General features: G+C 49.1%; 1 protein-coding gene across 8 annotated transcripts in view; it reads left to right on the top strand.

The window, feature by feature from the left end:
• VRK3 (VRK serine/threonine kinase 3) overlaps window positions 1-13,779 on the top strand; it is a 47,345-nt gene extending 33,566 nt beyond the window's left edge. For 6 of the 8 annotated variants that reach the window (XM_007184919.3, XM_007184917.2, XM_057533581.1 and 3 more), the window contains 4 exons: window positions 705-825; window positions 7,109-7,167; window positions 10,431-10,567; window positions 13,437-13,779. In XM_007184919.3, the coding sequence (XP_007184981.2) occupies window positions 705-825; window positions 7,109-7,167; window positions 10,431-10,567; window positions 13,437-13,457 (338 nt within the window). In that variant the 3' untranslated portion in view covers window positions 13,458-13,779. Of the gene's footprint in view, window positions 1-704; window positions 826-7,108; window positions 7,168-10,430; window positions 10,580-13,436 lie in introns of all 8 variants that reach the window. The other 2 variants (XM_057533580.1, XM_057533582.1) reach the window with 2 other exon arrangements.
• The last annotated feature ends 7,935 nt before the right edge of the window (window positions 13,780-21,714 follow it).

Genomic DNA, 21,714 nt, shown 5'->3' with positions numbered 1-21,714 from the left:
CTGGAGGAGGTCTCGGCCTCTCTTTCCCAAACCCCTTGATATCATGACCATCCATGTGCCTGCCCGCATCCTCCCACTACACTAAGCTCCCCCAGGGAAGCGATGGTACCTGTGCCTCCAGCACCAGAGGGCGAAGGTCTGGCACAGTCAACTCTCCGTGTTTGTTGAATGCTTATATGGAGTGTTGTCTACATCATGTGATTTAGGAAGCATAAGAAAAATCAAACCCTGCTGTCTCCTTTGCCCTCCCCTACTGAGTGAGGCTGAGTTCAGTGCCCATCCTTCTGCGTTCCCTCATGCCCTGTTCTGTCTCCTCTATAACCCAGGTGATCCCACGCTATAACTGTCTCTCCACTGGACTGTCAAGGACTGTCAAGGGCTGGGACCCAACCAAACTCTTAACCTGTGTTTTAAGAATGTGGGAGGGGGCCTGGCACACAGGGCTCTGAGGACTCATTGAACAAATAGGTGCATGAATGAAAGAGGCGGGGATGAAGGGATGGCTGAGGGATTGAATGAGTAATTGAGAGACGCATGAGGGACTGAGAGTAGGTGAGTGAAAAGTGAATGAACAGACGAGAGCCTGTATGTTTGGGTGGTTGAGTGTGTGAGCCCGTGCTTGAGTCCATGAGAGAAAGGAAGGGGGGGGTGTCAGTGAGCGGAACATCTGGACTGAGCCGCCACCTCCTCCCCTCCCTCCCCAGGGCCCTCCCGCCGCAGTGACCTCCAGACCCTGGGCTACTGTCTGCTGAAGTGGCTTTATGGGACCCTGCCATGGACAAAGTGCCTTCCCAACACCGAGGATATCATGGAGCTGAAACAGAAGTGAGTCTGGGGGTCAGCAGAGCCCAGCACTGGCCCAGCACCCCTGCAGGTGGGGCTGAAGCCCAGAACCCAACAGGGAACAGAAAAGAGGGGGAGGTGGCATCTGGCAGAGTCGAGGCCTCTGCGGTTCTCGGGAATCCGCTCTACCGTCCGTTCCAGCAGACAGGAGCGTGGGCTCTGGAGCACACTGCCTGGGGTCAGACTCCAGCCCCATTGCTGCAGGGTGTTGGGTGGGCAGCTTAACCTCCACGAGCCTCAGTGCCCTCCATCAGGTGGGATCCTATTAGCACCCACCTCAGGGGGCTGTGGAAGGATTCAGGGGAGTCAGGTACACAGCGCTCAGCACAGAGCCTGGCCTGTAGAAAATGCTCACAGTGTACAGGACACCATGATTCATTCACTCCCACGGGGACACACGGGCAACCGGAACAATTTGGCCTGGGCCCTGCCTCAGCATCTGGCAACACTGGCCTCTTTTACATGCTTCCCTCACCTCTGCATGTAAAAGTGCCCGGTCCTGCTAGTTCTGTTTTAGACGTTCAGCACCAAGGACGGCGGGGTAAAACCGGAAGAGCTGGGTGGTGTGGTTCAGCACCAAGGACAGGGCACCTCGGTGGAAGGGAGGTGCTGCTCAGCACCAAGGACAGAGGGCAGCTGGACGCAGAGGGAAGCGAGCACAGGGGCTTTGGTCTTCAGCACCAAGGACAGAGGGCAGCTGGGCGCAGAGGGAAGCGAGCACAGGGGCTTTGGTCTTCAGCACCAAGGACAGAGGGCAGCTGGGCGCAGAGGGAAGCGAGCACAGGGGCTTTGGTCTTCAGCACCAAGGACAGTAGACAGCTAGACACAGGGAAGCTCTGCAAGTCCACATGTTGGGATTCAAGACCTGGTATAGCCTTGGGGCATGAGAGTTGCCCCAAGAGGAGTCATCCAGGAGGGGCCATCCAGGAGATGGTTGGCTCTCCCATCTGAAGTGCAGGAATGAAGTCCAAATGGAGCCTTAGACCCCAGCAGTGTCTCAGGAATTGTCAGCAGAAGCCCTGGGAGAGGGTGAGAGATTATCCAGGAAAAGTGTGCAGAGTGGGAAGAAGAAAAACTCTCCAGTGAACAGCATTGAGTCTGTCGTACTTTTCAGTTCTCAGTTGTTGGTTCGTGTTGAGCCTCTCTCTCATTTTATTTTGCCCCCTTTATTATCCCCCAACTTCCGATCTCTCAACTGTGGACACACATACTTGCTGAATATATGTCCTACCGATATGCTTGTGTAAATGTACTTGTATCCTTAAACTTGCATGACGGTGGTGGCACTGTGTGTATTTGACTTGCATAAATGGTATTCTGTTCTGAATCTCACCTGTTTCTGGCTTTTTTCACTCAGCACTTTAACCCCATCATTACACGTGCATCAACTTTACTGCTTCTGACTACTGCTTTCAAATAAGTTTGTATAGACACGTGTATGTCCTTATACAACATATGATGAGTGTATTTAAGTTGCATAAATGGTACTGTGCTCTAAATTTCATTCTCTTTCTTTCTTTCACTCAATGCTGTATTTTTTTAACTTTACATTGTTAAAGAAGCTCAGTGCTTCTCCTCAATTAATTTTAGATGTAGCTGTGTCCTTGAAAAATATGTTGTGTTTGAAATACGTTATGTTTGATTTATGCCGATGGAACACACACCCAGATGCCATGCCCCAAATCTCACCCTCCTTCAGGTTTCAGCTTAGTTGTCACTCCCCAGGGAGCCCTTCCCTCGCCCCCACTGCATCAGGTCTCCTGCTTGTTTACGCTCAGAGGAAGGGACGCCCGTCACATTGGCCTGCCCGTAATGACCTGTTCAAGGCTGACCTTTATTGTACACTTTCCTGTGCCGGGCAGTGAGGGCAGTGCTCCCCTGTGTCATCCTCAGAGCAGCTCTGAGCTAAGTGTGCTCATGATCTGAAAGCACAGAGACCTTAGGTAATCAGCCCAGGTCACACAGCTGATTAGAGTTGCTCCCAGGTCATTTGACTCCAGAGGAGGCCCTTTCACCTGGAAGCTAGTATCTCCCAAGTATGGGAGGCTTATCGCACGTGGATTGGTGGTGTTTGGATGCAGACATCCTCCACTCACCAAATACTCGTTGAGCACCTCCCATGCACCAGGCTCTATTCCAGGGCCTGGGGGTACAGGAGTAACTAGGACAAACATCCCTGCCCTCAGGGAACTCGCTTTCTAATGGGGGAGATAGACAGTACAGAGACAGTGAAACACACAGCATGGCAGAGGTCAGACGGTGGGGGCCATCGGGTCGGAACCCTGGGTAGCCATCAGGGGGCCTGTCAGGGTGTGGGCATGCCTGCTGTTTTACGTTTAAAGGCCAGGGAAGGTCTCATGGCAGTGGTGACAGATGAATCACCTCCAGAAAGGCAGGGAGGCAAGTAGGAGGTCCCACTTCGGTGCTGATATGCCCCGACACCTCTGCTGAAGGACGAAGAGACGACAGAGAAAGAGCAGCTTTCAGCTCCCAGGTTTCCTCTGCATCAGAACCTGCCAGAACATAAGCCCACTTCCCTGCTTTCTTAATTTCTTTCTGCACTTATTGTCTAGTTTTCCATTTTTGCATTGAAGCCAGGTGAAAACGAGTCACAGAATTAGCAACACAAGTAGTCAGAGGCCACAGCCCAGCCGCTAAAGCGGTTAAGTGAGGCTGAAGTTTGTGAACTGCTCCTTGAAGCGCTCTGCTGTGTTAGTGACGAGGCTGAGTTGCTCTTACGAGGAGACCCCGAAAGACTGCGGCTCAAAGGAGGTAGATCTTTACTTCCTTCTCACTAACAGTCCCGAGGTAGGAGACCAAGGGTTGTGGAGCACCTCGGCCCCCCCTCATACTGGGTGCGAGCTCTAGTGCCACTGACTCCCGTTGCTTTTAGAGGGCAGGACCGGAAATGACATGTCTCTTGGTCCCGTGGCCACCCCAAGCTGCAGTGGGGGCTGGGAAATGTCTCCAGCCCGTGGCTGCCGACCCCTGGGATTCTGCCATCGCAGGGGAGGAGTGACACCGGGCGCCAGGTAGCGGACTCCTCCGCAGTGCCCCCTTTAGTCGGATTTCTCTGAAGGCAGGGACCGCGTCAGCTCTCTTGTCACTGTGTTGTTCGCAGTACAGCGCTTGGCACGTTGTGGGTGCTCATGAGATAGTTGCAGGATGGATGAACGACTAAGGAAAGAAGGCGTGAACCTTCTTCACACCCAGGCCTGGGCTTCCGCGTGGGCACACGGGTCGGGCAGATGCAGCCCCAGCCTTGGAGTTTCCCAGGCCGGGGCGGGGGGGGGGGGGGGGGGGGGGGAGACACGCAGGCAGGAAGTGGGCGGTGCCTGTGAGGGTGGAGGCAGCCCCGGGGCATTGTGGGAGCAGGGGGGAGGCACGTGACCTGCCTCGGGGCTGCTGGGAGCCCTTACCCAAGAGGCGCCTGACCCGGTCTGCCGAGGAGTTTCCCAGGCAGGCAAAGGGGAGGCAAGATTTCTGGGCAGACAGCATGTCACATATGTGAACCCTCTGTTCGTTCATTCGTACATTCTGAACCTGCTTCCTGAGGCTCCACTGGGTTGGATCCTCCCTCCCTCTACCTCCTCGAACTCCTAAGAACAGTCTTATCTCCCTTTTCACCTCTCTCCCACCTTCCCCTTCACAGGAGTTAATCAAATGTGACTGTGAAATGCTTCACTAAGAGGCTCTGCCCTTGCCAAGTCGGACGCAGAGTAAATAAAATAGGTCTCAGTAATCATTTTCATATCAGTGACTTCAGAATAAGTAAGAGTTCCTTCCAGAACCCCAGATCCCAGCCACGGTCACAGCGGGAGGGCGGGGAACATGAAGATGCTCCACAGGGAGCATCAGTGGTGATGTGGGACTCATTCTAGACACCCCCAGCCCAGCCTCTGTCGGTTGACTTGAGGCAGTAACCAAAGGGCCCACAAGGGGGCAGTGTTGCCACATGCACGTTTTCCGGAGCCCTAACCTGTCCTCTCCGAAGTCTTACTGGTGTGCGTGGCTTTTTTCCATTCACTCAGCAAATATGTATTCATTTTTTTGAAAGTTCTAGTTCATGACAATGAATGAATAAAGAAAGAGGAAGGCAATTTGGTTCCCCATGGCTTACTGTTGTGCAAGGCTCCCAGCTGGGAAAGCACAGACTACGGTCGGAGTTGGGTCCCTGCTCTCAAGGCTGCCGCTGGGCGGGGAGGTCCCACGAACACAGTGACAGCCTGTGATGGGAGAATTGCTCACACAATTTACAACGTCCAGAGGCTGACACAGCCCTTTTCTGCCATCACTCGCTCGCTCAATCATTTACCACATACATCCTGAGGCTGCTAGGGAGAGACAAGGGTCAGACCCAGCCCTTCTTGTGCACATATGACAGTAGCTGTAGGGGATCCGTGGACCTATGCGCAGGGTGTGCAAACACTCGGCAGGGATCCGTTTCCTGCACCTGCAGGGGTCCAGGGGAAGCTTCCAGGGGACCAGCCCTCAAGCCATGTCCAGAAGGGAGAGCAGCCACGTACTGGGGGTCAAGGTGGGGAAAGGCTGCCAAAGGCAGAGGAGCAGTATGTACAGAGGCCAGGAGATGTGGGTGGATGTGTGACCTGGTTGGGGGACTAGAAGGAGTTTGGTGTGACTGGAGCATGAGACGGGAGGGAGGAAGTCAGGGAGACAAAGCCACAGGGGCTGGTGGCTTTGGTGCCAGAGGTTTCCCAGCAGGGCACTGGGGAACCACAGGAGGGCTGTGAGCAGGGAGGGGCAGGGTCCACTCTGGGCATAGAAAGACTCTCTGGGGCTGTGGGGGGGGTGGTGCATGGAAAGCTGGGGAGGAGGCTGGGGTCCAGGGAGAAAGGGTGAGGCCTGAGTTGGGCTTAGAGCCGTGGACAGAGACGGGGATGGGGCAGAGAGTGTTGGGGAGCAGGAGGGTGGGGCTTGGGGACTTCTGGGCTGTAGCGGAGGGGAAGGGGAATAAATTTATTTTATTTATTTATTTTTGGCTGCATTGGGTCTTTGTTGCCGCATGCAGGCTTTCTCTAGTTGCGGAGAGCAGGGCTACTCTTTGTTGCGGTGGGCGTGCTTCTCATTGCGGTGGCTTCTCTTGTTGCAGAGCACGGGCTCTAGGCGTGCGGGCTTCAGTAGTTGTGGCACGAGGGCTCAGCTGTCGTGGCTCACAGGCTCTAGAGCGCAGGCTCAATAGTTGTGGCGCACGGGCTTAGTTGCTCCACGGCATGTGTGATCTTCCTGGACCAGGGATCAAACCCGTGTCCCCTGCATTGGCAGGCGGGTTCTTAACCACTGCACCACCAGGAAAGTCCCCAGCATGTTAGTTTCATTATACAGCACAGTGATTCAGTTATATATATATGAATATATATATGAATATATATGTGAACATATATATATTCTATTTCAGATTCTTTTCCCTTATAGATTATTACAAAATATTGAGTAGAGTTTCCTGTGCTATACAGTAGGTCCTTAACCTCCTCGTTTATCCCTCCCCCCACAACTTTCATTTTTCTTGAGTGGTCCAAGAGTGTGTTTGTGTGTGTGTGTGTGTCTGTGTGTCTGTGTATTTATACATGTATATGTATACAAATGTGTGTGGATAGACAGATAGTTGATCCTCATTATTCACAGATTCTGTATTTGTGAATTGACCTCTTCCCTAAAATGTATTTGTAACCCCAAAATCAATACTTTGAATGGCTTTCAAAGTCATTCTCAGACACGCAGAGTGGAGAAAATTTTGAGTTGCCCGATGCACATGATCCTAGCCGAGGTTGAACAAGGCGACACTCTGCCTTCTTGTTTCAGCTCACAAGTGTCCTTCATGTGGTCTGTTTAGTGCCACATTTTCCACACTTTTATGCTTTTTGGGGGGGATTTTGCTGTTTAAAATGGCCCCAAGCATAGTGATGAAGTGCTAAGCGCAAGGAAATACGTGAGTGAGATAAGCCTCCTTCAGGTGTGAACTATAGTGCTGTTGGGCCAGAGATCCATGTGAATGACTCAACATTATATTAAATAAGATGTCTTTAGGCACACAGGTAAAACCAGGTGATGTATTGATCAGTTGGTAAAAATGTTGCAATTGGAAGCTGTGCTTCTGGTAAACTCCTGGCTCAGAATTCGCTCCTTCAGTGTCCAAGGCATAACTACCGTGAATAATGAGAACTAGGGCACATCTACCAGACATCCAGTTTCAGAAGGTTGCTCTCCTTCCCTAAAAGGCCTTTCACATGTACCTCTGCCCTCTCAGGTTTCTTGACAACCCAGAAGGCCTCGTGGGACAGCGCAGTCACTGGATCAATACCTCAGGTATGTCCCAAAAGGAGGGAGCCGGCGGGGGCCATGGAGGGACCGGGGCTCAGGCCCATCCCAGATGCCTCTCTTTACCACCCCTCTATTTTCCTTCTTTGAGTTTTCCAAATCACACATGTATTTGTGCCCCTTGTAGAAAAACAAAAATCTTCTCCCAAATTTCAGAAGTGTGTCTGAACAGTAATAACAGCAACACACACACACATGCAACCATACACACATAATGTGTGGGTTTTTTTAATGGAATCATATTACGTATATTGGTCTCTGACTTACTTTTTCATTTAAGGTGATACCTTAGAGATTTCTGTGTCAATACTTGTAGAATTTTATGGGTATTTTTTTTTAACTGTGGTATAATACACTTAACGTCAGTTAAAACTACAGTTCTGACTCGTTAGTCAGTCCTGAAATCCGTTTAACGGGTCAAAAACAGGATTTTTAAAAATTAAAAAACAGACAAAAAAATATGAATGCCTTACAGAAGTTAAGGAAATGCCATATCTTCAGTGATACATATTTATACTCATATATATGTATGTGAGTAATGGGTTATAATTAGAAATACATCTTATAATATATTTATATTTTATATTATAAAATGTATTTCTAATTATATCTCTATTTCTGTTTTGTTTATAATTTCATTTGTATCTTTATTTTTTTTTTTTAGATTCCACATATAAGCAATATCATATGATATTTGTCTTTCTCTGTCTGGCTTACTTCACTTAGTTTGATAATCCATGTTGCTGCAAATGGCATTATTTCATTCTTTTTTTTGGCTGAGTAATATTCCACTGTATATATATATATATATATATATATATGTGTGTGTGTGTGTATGTATATGTATGTATGTGTATATATATATATATATATATATATATATATATATATGCCACGGCTTCTTTATTCATTCATCTGTCAATGGTCATTTACGTTGCTTCCCTGTCTTGCCTACTTTAAATAGTGCTGCTATGAATATTGGGGTGTGTGTATGTTTGTGAATTAGAGGTTTCTCCAGATACATGCCCAGAAGTGGGATTGCTGGTTCATATGGTAGTTCTATTTTTAGTTTTTTTAAGGAACATCCATACTGTTCTCCATAGTGGCTGCACCACTTTACATTCCCACCAACAGTGTAGGAGGGTTCCCTTTTCTCCACACCCTTTCCAGAATTTATTATTTGTAGACTTTTCGCTGATGGCCACTCTGACCGGAGTGAGGTGATACCTCATTGTAGTTTCGATTTGCATTTCTCTAATAATTAGCGGTGTTGAGCATCTTTTCATGTAAACCATCATTTTTAAAGCCAATCCCTATTATTGAAGATTGAGGCTGTTTTTGTTTTGTTTGGGGGAGTGGTTTTTTCCAGCGTCCCTGCTATAGGACGTCTACATTGCTCTCTAAACATGAGGCAGAAAGACAGCCAGCAAAGGATAGTTTATCCCCTCCAGCTCTGTAAGGACTCTTTTTTTTTTTAATTATTTATTTATTTATTTATTTATGGCTGTGTTGGGTCTTCGTTTCTGTGCGAGGGCTTTCTCTAGTTGTGGCAAGCGGGGGCCACTCTTCATCGCGGTGCGCGGGCCTCTCACTATCGCGGCCTCTCTTGTTGCGGAGCACAGGCTCCAGACGCGCATGCTCAGTAATTGTGGCTCACGGGCCTAGTTGCTCCGCGGCATGTGGGATCTTCCCAGACCAGGGCTCGAACCCGTGTCCCCTGCATTGGCAGGCAGATTCTCAACCACTGCGCCACCAGGGAAGCCCAGGACTCATTTTTAAATTACCTGAAATCCCTGGATTCAAATCACATCTCTGCTGCTCAAGTCACTCTCGCCTCCAGCCTCGGGCTCTTGCTCCATAAGAATGAGCCCCATTGGGAGTTCCCTGGTGGTCTAGTGGTTAGGATGCCAGGCTTTTACTGCCCAGGGCCCGGCCAGGTTTAATCCCTGGTCGGGGAACTGAGATTACGCAAGCTGCGCCAGCATGGCCAAAAAAACAAAAACAAAAACAAGGAGCACCCCCCCCCCCCCCCCGCCCCGGTTAGTTTATTGCAGCTCTGAGATTCTAAGCCAGTCACGGGGAAGCGGAGCCAGTGGCGCCAGTGGGGCTGGTGGGGCCGGGCTTGGGGTGGGCGGGGCCAGAAGGAAGTTCAGCCCCAGGTTTACAGCCTCTCTGAGCCTCCGCTTCCCCACGTGTAAAATGGGGCCAATAATAGCCCTCACCTCCCGAGGTTTGTCCCGAGAATTCAGCGTAGAACTGGGCCCGGGGGTGCTGCCTTAGCTTCTGCTGCAGCCCTAATTAAACGTGCTCAGAGCAAGCCTGAGACAGACATTGCTCAAGTGGGAGCTCTTATGATTATTGGTTTCATAATTGGCGCTTTTAAAAAGTGTAATAATGGCATTGTGCTATTTAGGGAAAACAGACAACAAAAAGGCTTTATCTTTTAAAACAGCCTCTATCTTTTAAACTCCGTCCCTGGGGCAGCCAGCCTGGTTTTGTAAGCCAGTGAACTAAGTTTTTGTGGGGTTTTTTTGGCCGCGTACCCTGACTTGCGGGGTCTTCGTTCCCTGACCAGGGATCCATCCCGTGCCCCCTTGCAGTGGAAGCCCGGAGTCATAACCACAGGACTGCAAGGGAAGTCCCCTAAGAATTGGTTTACCTTTTGAAATGGCTGGGGAAAAAAGTCAAGAGAAGAACATTTTGTGACACATGAAACCTGTCTGAAGTCCATAAATAAAGTAGTCTTGGTGCATAGCTACGCCCATTGGCTTCCTGCCTTCTGTGGGCCTTTTGTGGGAGAACAGCTGAGTTGGGTCCTGGCCAACACAGACCCCCCGCGTACAAAGCCAAAAATATTTATTCTCTGGCACTTTACAGTAAAAGCTTGCTGGCTCCCATTTAGAGATACCCACCAAATAGTTAGAGATAAAATCGTATAATCAGTCTGGATTTGCTTTAAAACAATACAGGAGGGGGAAGGGGTAGGGGTTTTGATGAAACAAGATGGGCATGAGTTGACAGCTGATGAGACTGGGTGACAGGTATGCTGCTGTTCATGGTACCGCTCTCCTGTTGCTTATGTTTCACGTTTTCCAAAAAAAACGTTTTAAATCTAAGTGGCCATGGCAGTGCCAGGCACAGAGGAAACGCTGAGCAAATGGGCACCACGGCTGAGACCCTCCCTCTAGGCAGAGCCCCTCAGGCTCTGGGTTGGGTACCCCTCTCAGGCTCCTCCCGTGTCTTGACCACAGAGACCCTGCAGGAGTACCTGAAGGTGGTGATGGCCCTCAAGTACGAGGAGAAGCCGCCCTACACCGCCCTGAGGAACAATCTGGAAGCCCTGCTGCAGGATCTGCAGGTGTCGGCCTACGACCCCTTGGACCTCCAGGTGGTACCCTAGGTGGGTTCCAGTGGGAAGAGTTTGTGAGGCTTAACCCTCTCCCCAGCTCCCACCGCTGTTTCCACCGATGCCATTTGATGTTTATACTCCAGGGACCAACTTCCCAGTGAGCTGCTGCCTTTTTCCACAGGATTCTTGAACCTTCCAGCCCCCGGGCATCACAAGTAGCACAGGTAGCAGGAACTCGACTCAAACTGGCTTTAAGGAAAAGGGCAATTGATTGGCCCTTGTCACTAGAACATTCCGAGGGGGAAGCTTTAGGTGTGACTGGATTCGGGGCCTGGAAGTTAGCACCGAGATGTTATCAGTCTCTCTCTGTCTTTCTCTGTCCCTTTTCTCATCCCTCCATCCCTCTACCCATCCACCTGCAGTCTCTGCTTTCCTTTGGGTCACCTCCCCCAAAACCCCATCTCTCCCCCACCGAAACCCCTGGCTCTCTGTCCAGTGCCTCACCTTGCTCGTGTGTGTGTGTGTGTGTGTGTGTGTGTGTGTGTGATGACTGTTTGACTACAGTAAGCATACACATACAGGAAGTAGGGGAGCTAACGCCCAGGAACTAGAAAGGCCACACCGTACAACACGTGGACGAACACATTGACAAAATATTCCACATCTTTATAAAAGGGGCGTATTGGTCCTTTTGCCTTTTTCGTTGTTGTTCCACTGAGCCCATATGGCCGTTCCTTGGGGTAATGGGGAAGGGCAACTCATACTGTTCGGTTCCTTCCCCCGCAGTCTTGCAGCGCTCCCGTGGCGGGGATGAAGGATGCTCTTTATAACGCCAGTGGCTGGGTGTTTGCTTGCTTTGCCAGGCTTTTGTTTTCCAGACAAAACACCTTGAACACCCGTCTGCATACAGGCCTGAGGATGGATTTCTTTTGAAGGAGATAAGCAGATTGCTCCGCCTGGGGGCTGTACTCACTCATTTACACTCCCCTTAGCACTGAGTGAGAGCGTACAGGAATCTGTGGAAGGTCAAAATTATAAACTCAGTTCACTTGACGGTTCATTTTGGCGAGACGGCATGGATGGGTTCTGAGGAGAAGCTTCCCCAAGGCCCTCCCCTGTCCGTGGGGTTGTCATTTCTCTCACATGTCTGCCTGAATTCAAAGCTCAGTGTCTGTCCAACTCAGCGGTTCTCAGACAGAGGCAGTGTTCCCCCAGGGGCCATTTGGCAGCGTCTGGAGACATTTCTGGTGGTCACGCCTGGGGAGAGGTGCTGCTGGCATCTCAGGGGTCGAGGCCGGGGACGCTGCTCCCTGTCGTGCGACACACAGGCCGCCCTGCTCTCAGCAGTGCCATGGCCGAGGAAGCAGGCCCACGTGCGTCTTGAGGAGCATCTTTGTGGGTGGCAGCCTGTCTCCCACAGTGGTCTTCTTCCGTTGGCACCTTGACGACAGGTGCTTCTTCAGCCCTGCCACCCTTACTCACATCCCAGAGCTGAAGACACGAGATAACATGTGTATCCAGCTCTTCATACAGTGCCTGGGTGCAGAGCGCTCCAAAAATGCCAGGTTTTGTTTGTTTGTTTGTTTGTTCAGTAACCTAGCAGGCTCCCTGCCTTAATCACAGACACTCTCCAAAAGTGAAGGCGTGAAGTCTTTGTGTCCCCCCAACCCCCAGCTGTCCCGAGAGACCTCTGGGTCCTCCCACACCCCTCTCTGCCCCCAGCCCTGTCCCTCCAGGCGGTTGCTAAGTCTCTTCTAGCCCTCTCCTCCAGGGCTCTGCCTCTGCCCTATTCCCCCAAGTGTGGTCACCTGCTGGCGGTGAGCTCCGGGAGGGCCGGGTCACGTCTGTCTCTGCATCTCTGTGTTTCCCACTCACGTCACTGGCCTGGCTCATAAATATTCCGCCCATATTTACCGAGTGGGTGAGTCCAGCCTTCCCGTCAGTGCTGGCCTGTCTTACAGCATCTCCCTGTCCCCCACCCCCCGGTACCATGGAAATTTAAAAGCTAAAGACCGAACGGCCCCTTTCAAGATCATTACAGCTCACTCTCTGGGGACCACTTACTCAGTGGCAAGTTTGTCCCTTGGTTAGGAACTTAATGAAGAGATGCTCCTTAAGGAGCCCAGGGACTTTGGAGTAACTTGAGGATCATCTTGCCTCTGCCTTGGCCCGAGTGCCCAACCACCCCTCAGATTCTAGGCCAGGCCGAGCGCAATCCTACCTCAGGACCTTTGCACTTGCCATTCGCATGGTCTGTGACGATTTTCCCCTTCTTTTTTAATTAATTAATTTATTTATTTATTTATTTATTATTTTTGGCTGCGTTGGGTCTTCGTTGCTATGCACGGGCTTTCTCTAGTTGCGGTGAGCGGGGGCTACTCTTCCTTGCAGTGCGCGGGCTTCTCATTGTGGTGGCTTTTCTTGTTGCAGAGCAGGGGCTCTAGGCGCACGGGCTCAGTAGTTGTGGCTCACGGGCTCAGTAGTTGTGGCTCGCGGGCTCTAGACCACAGGCTCAGTAGTTACGGTGCATGGGCTTAGTTGCTCCGCAGCATGTGGGATCTTCCCAGACCAGGGCTCGAGCCCGTGTCCCCTGCATTGGCAGGTGGTTTCCTAACCACTGTGCCATCAGGGAAGTCCCTCCCCTTCGTTTTTGCATGACTTGCTGCTTCTCATCACTGCCTCTCAGATCCCGAGGCCTCCCCTTATCGCCTTCTGGAGGGAACATGTGTTTAATCTGTCGTGTCTCCACGCTTCTCCTCCAGATTGTAAGCCCAGCAAAGTCTTCTTGTTCCTCTTGTTCGTGGTGGTATCTCCTGTCCCTAGAAAGTAGAAAGCCCCTATCACACAGTAGGGCTTAAGGGTGCTCTTTGAATGAATGACACTGACAGCCACTTTTATCGTCTTCCAGAACTTTCAGCCTTCAGTTTGAAATAGAAAAAAAAAAGAAGACATGTGACTCAAGGCCTGCTGTAGAATCACAGACAAGCTTCTAGAAAGATCCCTCGAATGTGTATCCTGCCACTTCTTTAGATCATCCGTCTAGATCAGCCTCAGGGAGCCCGTAAGTTAGGCTCAGACACTGTGAACTCCCTCCTTTGACCTTCCCTCCCTTCAGCCGTTGTCTCCCACCAGCCACTGGAGTTTTGGACGGAGAAGACCCCCCAATTCACAGACGGGGGTTGGGCTGGTCCTCTCAGTGAGGAGGCTGCCATTGGCACCACTATGCTTTAACAATAAATTGTTTCATTGGAGCTTGGAGGGTTGAGTGTCTGCAAAAGAAGTTCCTTTTGGAAAAATTTAGCTCATGTTTTTTCTCCCACCTACCCATCCCTTCAACCTTTCACCCAGCCATCCACTCTTTCATACATCTATTCACACTTTCAGGCAGACACTCATCCATCCATTCTTTCACTTATCTATCCATCCATCCCTCCATCCATCCCTCCATATACTTGTCTGTCCATCCCTCCATCCATTCACCCTTTCATCCATCCATTCATTTACTACTCATTCTCCCATCCACTTACCCTTCTTCTCTTCCATACATTCACCCTTCCTTTCATTCGAGAAATATTCAGCAGGCATTTCTTGAGTACATGCTGTGTGACATGCATCATGCTGCACAGAGGATCCTGATGAACCACATATACCTGCCAAGGTCCTTGAGCTGATGGGGCCTACAGTCGAGCGGGAGGAGACGGTGTTAAAGGAGACGACTTCAGGTGGTGATCGGCGCTCGGAAGACAAAGCCCGGGCTGTGATGGACAGGGAGAGGCCTCGGGACAGGAGGGCGCCTTTGGGGAGAGCCTGGACTCAGAGGGACCGGGAGGAAGCTGTAGGATGGTAGTTAGAGGAAAGGAGGGCCTGGGGAGAGATGTCAAAGGCAGGCTGGCCAGCAGCATGTGGCAAATGATTAGACTGGGAGAGGTTAAGAAGGAGGAGGAGATAAACCCGCCTCCCTGCATCTGGCCGTGGATATCTTAAACCATCCACCCTGCTTTGAGATGGGGAGAATCAGAGGCCGGACGGGGGAAGAAACTGCTCTGAATCAGAGACGCCCTGATTCTCTCCCTGCTCAGGAGAGGAAAGGAGATTAGCAGACTGATGATCATTTCCTGGCTGAAAGGAAGTGTGTATAATCCTTTCCAGAAGGAGGTATTCCTTAAGGAGAGAGAAAACCCATCAGAAAATCTCCTACTTACAGCCCCTCTGTGTTTATGAGGCCACAAAAGAAGAGGGACGTCAGCCACGCTTCAGGGCCCCAGATCAGGCAAGAGGGACGGTCACAGTCAACACCTGCCCCTCCCGTCATCCTGCCCTCGGTGCCCTTGGCCAGTCCAGCGTCGAGGTCCGGCAGCCCCCTGTCCTCCACCCTCCTCTCTGAGCGAGCGAAGGCAGCGAGACCCAGCGCTGCTGAGACAGTGGGAGAACCCCACGTCCGGGCGGAGCAGCAAGAACGTGGGCAGTTTCCCTCCCTGTCAGTGAGCCGACTTTAATCTGTCTCCAGAGCCCAGGTTTTGGCAGCTCATTCCCCAGCCTCTGAAAGAGGAGGGTGTGGTCATGGGCATTAGATGAGAATCCCAGGGCCCAGGGGAGTGGAAGTGACTCACAGGCCGCCATGCGGCCGACAGTGGCTGGAACCTGTCCTCTGTCCCCTCCACCCCACCTCTGCCCCAAAATGAAACCCTGGCTCAATGTTAGTCAGACATTTGTGGTGCTGGGGGTGTGGGTTTTTAAATAATTTTTACTGTAGGGCACCTCTGAGCCTTCAGTAAACTCAAGTTGTTACCGGAAGGGGGACCTCTTCCAGGGCCCGAGAGTGAGGTCTTGTCTAACACTCAGAAATGAATTGTCCAAGGAGACACATGTGCTGACAAAGCAAGAGACTTTATTGGGAAGGGGCACCCTGGCGGAGAGCAGCAGGGTAAGGGAACCCAGGAGAACTGCTCTGCCACGTGGTTCGCAGTCTCAGGGTTTATGGTGATGGGGTTAGTTTCCGGGTTGTTTCTGGCCAAGCGGCTTGCTTGTGCCCATATTTGGTCTGACTCAGGGTCCTTCCTGGTGGTGCACGCATCTCTCAGCCAAGATGGATTCCAGCATGAGGATTTCTGGGAGGTTGGCAGGACATATTACCAACTGGCGTCTCCTCCCTCGTTTTGGCCCCTCCTGAATTCTCCCGCAAGGACCGTGTTGTTTATCAGGACCTCCTGTCGTGAGACAACTCATGCAAGCGGTGAGTATCGTGCTTGGCCAAGGCGGGCAGTTTCGGTCAGTGGTTCCCTAACAAGGTGTGGGTTTCATCTCCAAGAGGGGCCGCCCAGTAGGCAGCTGGGAAGGACAAATCACTTCCCTTCCCTTGTGAAATATTTTTCTTGTGAAAAAGGATTGCTGCTAAGGCTATTGCAAGTAAAATTCCTTCCGGATGAGACCTCAGAAACAATAGCAAATGTTTGCAGAGACTTTCTTATGGATGTTAAACAGAATTCAGCTGAGTGCCTTTTACAGATCTAATTGGCTCTGTTCAGTGATTCCTGAACTAAGCGGCATCCTGTCGAGCAGATAGAACGGATCTTGAAAGACTTTTAGAGGCAGAAGGAAGCAAGAACAAGAAAGTTCTACTAGGCAAAAAAATCAGGTTGGCTATTGCAAACTTGCTCTTCTTCAGGGGACGGCAGGGGTCTGTCAGGCACATTGCTTAACTAATTCTGATCAGACAATTCTTGATTGATGGTTTAAGATGCCATTTCCGTATGTATGGAAATATGTTAATATAAATGTTTCAGACATTACATGAAATTTCTAAAAATCTTATATGTTCTGGTATAATGTTATAAGTAATAATCCTAGTTATTACTTTAAAATGTATATCTCAGAAATAAGTAATTTTCTTGTCAACTGCATTATTATGAACTTTCGTCAAATCTTTAACCATGGTCATTTTTAAGTCTTTTGTCATTTACAGACAGTTCTGGGTGTACTCTGATGATTTTGCAAATATGTTCCTATACAAGGGTTTCATCTTCAAGAAATTCATGGAAAAGACTCTGACAAGTACAGGTTTCTGGTAACTGACTGTACTGCTGAACTGAATGAATAAGCATTTTCAGAACTCTAATGAAAAACTGATGAACTCATAAAAGTGCTAACAAAAGATCAAGATGAAAAAAAATTAATTACGTGGGACTGAGTGAACTGATGAGGATGAGTATAATTTTTGTGACTTTCTGTCTGAATTAAAAAAAAGAAAATCCCACAAGGACTCAGAGGCAAAGAATATACAAACCAATTTTCACTGCAAAGTAAAGGAGCTGTTGCAGTGGAGGATTACTGGACTGAATGTCAATATTATGACATAGTATGACTGTGTTTCATGTTTGGTAATTGCAATCATTGTTGCTTTTGTTGTGGTCATCCATGTACAATGCTTGGTGTCAGTCTATTTATCTCTTGTAAAAATAAAATACAGTGTGTGTGTGTGAAAAAAAAAAAAAGCAGCTAAACCCCATTATAAAAATAAATTACTTTTAAACCCCCCCCCCCCAAAAAAAAAAGATGCCATTTCCAAAGAGCCGACACTGTCATGGAGTCTCTGTTTGGTGACGTGGGGCGTAGCATAAGCAACTCCATTTTGGGCCTGTTGTCTTATTTTTAACACCCAGTTGGAAGTTAATGGGGAAATTTTTACTGCATTGGTGGAGAGTCTACAAATGCAAATTATGATGGGTGTTTGTGAAAGACGTAGATGATACTTTTTTTAACTGAATTGCTATTAGCTTATTTATTTTTAAAATTTATTTATTTATTTTTGGCTGCGTTGGGTCTTCGTTGCTGCGTGGGCTTTCTCTAGTTGTGGCGACTACTGAGCCCGCGTGCTGCAACTACTGAAGCCCCCGCACCTAGAGCCCGTGCTCCGCAGCAAGAGAAGCCACTGCAATGAGAAGCTCACGCACCGCAACAAGGAGTAGCCCCCACTCACCACAACTAGTGAAAGCCTGTGCACAGCAACGAAGACCCAGTGCAGCCATAAATAAATAAATAAATAAATAAATAAATAAATAAATAAAATTTATAGAAGAAGATAACAATAATCCATGGGAATTCCCTGGCAGTCCCGTGGTTAGGAATCGGTGCTGTCACTGTTGAGAGTGCGGGTTCAATCCCTGGTCGGGGAACTAAGATCCCACAAGCCACATGGCACAGCCAAAATAAAAATAAAAATAAAAATAAAATAATAAAATAATCCATGGGGGGAAGCATATTTTATTGCTTACTTATGATTTCCAGGGTCTGTTTAGCCATAGAATTATGCAAATTAAAAGAACAGAGGGCTTCCCTGGTGGCGAAGCAGTTAAGAATCTGCCTGCCAATTCAGGGGACATGGGTCCAAGCTCTGGCCTGGGAAGATCCCACATGCCACAGAGCAACTAAGCCCGTGCGCCACAACTACTGAGCCTGTGCTCTAGAGCCGGTGAGCCACAACTACTGAGCCCGCGTGCTGCAACTACTGAAGCCCAAGCACCTAGAGCCCATGCTCCGCAACAAGAGAAGCCACCTCAATGAGAAGCCGTCACACCACAATGAAGAGTAGCCCCCGCTCGCCGCAACTAGAGAAAGCCTGCGCGCAGCAACCAAGACCCAAGACAGCCAAAAATAAATAAATAAATAAAAAGAACAGAAAAGAATGTTAAGTGCTCTGTTGTTTATAAGAACTTGTTGAATGTGTTAAAGAATTGATGGAAAATTTCTTTAAGTGTCAAGGCTATTCTTAAAAGAGACATGACTTAGAACAGGAAAAGAAATTCTTTTTTTTAATTTGAAGTATAGTTGATTTACAATATTGTGTTAGTTTCAGGTGTACAGCAAAGTAATTCAGTTATACATATATACATATAGATTCTTTTTCAGATTTTTTTCCCTTATTAGTTATTACAAGATAGTGAATATGGTTCCCTGAGCTATGCAGTAGGTCCTTGTTGTTTATCTCTTTTATATATAGTAGTGTATATCTGTTAATCCCAAACTCCTAATTTATCCCTACCTGCCTCCTTTCCTCTTTGGTAACCATCTGTTTGTTTTCAATGTCTGTGAGAAGAAATGCTGACTTGAAGTGGATAATTACTGTGGCATTCCCATGATGATATTTTCAAAAAGATTTCATCCCTTGGAGAATGTGATTCTTTTACATAGATGTTACCAAATACTCTGCCAGCATGAGAACACATGGAAGCATCTTGTGTCATGTTGAGGAAGGGGAAAAAAAGTAGCAACCATGCTCTTGTTTTGTCGGTGGACACCATTTTTAAAGGTCATTGATCAAGAGATGCAACACGATCCTGAAAAATGGCAAAGCAAAATCTGCTATGAAAGATGGAATTACATGCTTCAACACCTCCAATTTGAAGAACAGTTCTCAGCATGAAGTTATTAACTTTATGCCAAAAACACATTCCCTATCTTGGCTCATAATGCTATTGTTGGGCATGTTTCCTCGTGAATGGAAACAATGGAAAAAATTAAATGGACACTCAATGGAAAAAAGAACAAAATCAGTTGGATGTGACCCCCGTAAAAACTATGTTACAATGTAAATGGACGCACACTGGAACTGCAAGGAATTTTTTTTTTTTAAGTTTACTTTCTTTTTATTTATTTATTTATTTGTTTATTTATTTATTTATTTATGGCTGTGTTGGGTCTTTGTTTCTGTGCGAGGGCTTTCTCTAGTTGTGGCAAGCGGGGGCCACTCTTCATCGCGGTGCGTGAGCCTCTCACTGTCTCGGCCTCTCTTGTTGCGGAGCACAGGCTCCAGACGCGCAGGCTCAGTAGTTGTGGCTCACGGGCCTAGTCGCTCCGCGGCATGTGGGATTTTCCCAGACCAGGACTCGAACCCGTGTCCCTTGCATTGGCAGGCAGACTCTCAACCACTGCGCCACCAGGGAAGCCCTGCAAGGAATTTTATAAGCAGATTCTGCAAAACAAGAAACTTAAGGAGAACCAAAATACTGAGGACACAAAACTCAAGAGGTACCCGTGAATCACTGATTTCAGATAATCAGTGAATGGTTTTTTTTGTCTGAGGAAATACACAAATTGAATTTCCAGGAAGCAGGCTCAGAGAGAGGCCAGTATGCAATGTGTTGGGAGGAGGAAGTGCCCCAGGGGTAGGTCCCTGTGGAGGGGAGGGGGAGGGGGCAGGTGGGGCAGAGGGATGCGATGCAGCCCAACGACAGCCTCAGCCGAGTCTTTGGGGAGCTCTGGAGCTAGACAGCCCTGCAGAGTGGTCCCCATTTGGGCCAGGATGCCGGACCCTTATCCCAGGTGGGCTGCCCTGGGAAGAGGTTTGACCTTGGGCACAATGCCCTCTGCACATTCACGGGTGTGGGACACTTTATGTTAATTACTGCCTTAACACCCCATGACAACCCTGTGAGTTAGGTTTATTGTGTCCGTTTTCCAGGGGGGTGACTGAGAAAGAAAATGCTTTGACTCATGCTCATCATCGGTGTCGGGGGTGACATTTGAGCCCAGTTCTGCCCATCACTCCACCAGCGGAACCCCCAGACACTAGTTTCCAACTGGAAAACTATTCTCTGATGTCTCCCTTCCCCGAGAAGCCCTGGGCCCTCCAGCCGGAGGTCTCCAGAGCTGGGGGTCGTCATTTATGGATCTTGATCTCAGCATATTCGGTGGTGCTGGCGGCCTCCTGGTCCTGAGGCTCCCAGGGCCTCAGCGCGTAGAAACTGAGGGAGGTGTAATGGAGCTCCTGTTCCTCCCCAGAGGTGGGGGCGGCCACCACTGGTGGGGGGAGGTCCAGGGGGCTGCCTGGAGGACACTCATGCTGGTAACCCTGAGTGGAGGGAAAGAAGGGAGTCATATTAGGATAACAGGGCTGGAAGAGAGCAAGGGGGGTCCACAGGTAAACCTGAAAACTGAACATTCAGTCTTTCGTCTGTTCATTCCAGACATTGGCTGAGGCCCCCATTCATTCATTCATTCATTCAACAAATGCTTGAGAGTAATAATGCCTGGCCCTTGGTAATTAGCTGCCAGTCTCCTAGATTCCTCAAAACAATCTACTTGGGAGACACTGTTATCCCCATTTATCAGGTGGAGAAATCGAAGCTAAGTAAATATCCCCAAATCACACATTTAGTCATTGGTAAGGTCAAAATTTATGCTAGATCTTTCTGACTCCAGTGCTGCCTTATGGAACAGCTCCCCTGGTGCCAGGCTCTGGATATTCAGTGAGGAACAAAGAAGACACCATTCCTGATTTCCTGCAGCTTGCGGGGAGGGCGGGGGGGGGCGGGGGGGGGGGGGGAGACGGCGGGGAGCAGGCGTTAAAGCAGTAGTCAATTATGTTACTATATAATTGCACATTAAGATGGGACAAAAATGGGATGGATGGTGTGAGGACAGGGATTTGCTCAGACCTGGATGGCCCTTCAGGGACCACTCAGCATTTCAGAGGTTCAGGCAAACACAATCACCCAATTGCATTATGAACCCTAAAATCAAAGGATCTTGTTGTGCTGGAAAGGGTTAACCTTGCCCAAAGAAAATTTGACCCTTTGCCCCAGCACCTGGGAGGGAACCTCTAAGCCCTTGAAATGTCTTGCCTGATTAGAGTGTCTTTGTTCACCTGGGTCTTGGCCCACACTAGATGGTGTAACAATGTGACAGATGGTGGGGGCCTTGGGTCACACAGTATCACACCTCTGCAGAGACTGGACACTAAGTTAAGGCATGTGGGCAGTCAGCCATGCCAACGTAACCAACTCCCAATAAAAATGCTGGGTATGGGAGAATTCCTTGGCCGTCCAGTGGTTAGGGCTCCTCACTTCCGCTGCAGGGACACGAGTTTGAAGCCTGGTCGGGGAACTAAGATCCCACAAGCTGCTCAGTGTGGCCAAAAAAAAGAAAAAAAAAAACAAAACTCTGGATGTGAAGGCTCAGGTGTGCTTCTCTGTCTGGCAATAGCCCATACATGTTATCACACATCATTGCTGGGAGAATTAAGCACTTTCTGCACAATTCCACTTGAAAGAGGCAACTGGATACTCATGCCTGGTCTCCCCCGGACTCTGCCCCACGTGCCTTTTCCCTTAGCTGATTTTAATCTCTATCTTTGTCCTGTAATATACTATAACCATGAGTATAAAAGCTTTCAGTGAGTTTTGTGAGTC

This window comes from Balaenoptera acutorostrata, chromosome 19 (assembly GCF_949987535.1).
Source record: "Balaenoptera acutorostrata chromosome 19, mBalAcu1.1, whole genome shotgun sequence".
Lineage (NCBI taxonomy): Eukaryota > Metazoa > Chordata > Mammalia > Artiodactyla > Balaenopteridae > Balaenoptera > Balaenoptera acutorostrata.
The sequence above is the reverse complement of the archived record's forward strand: the minus strand, read 5'-3'. Positions and strand labels throughout refer to the sequence as shown.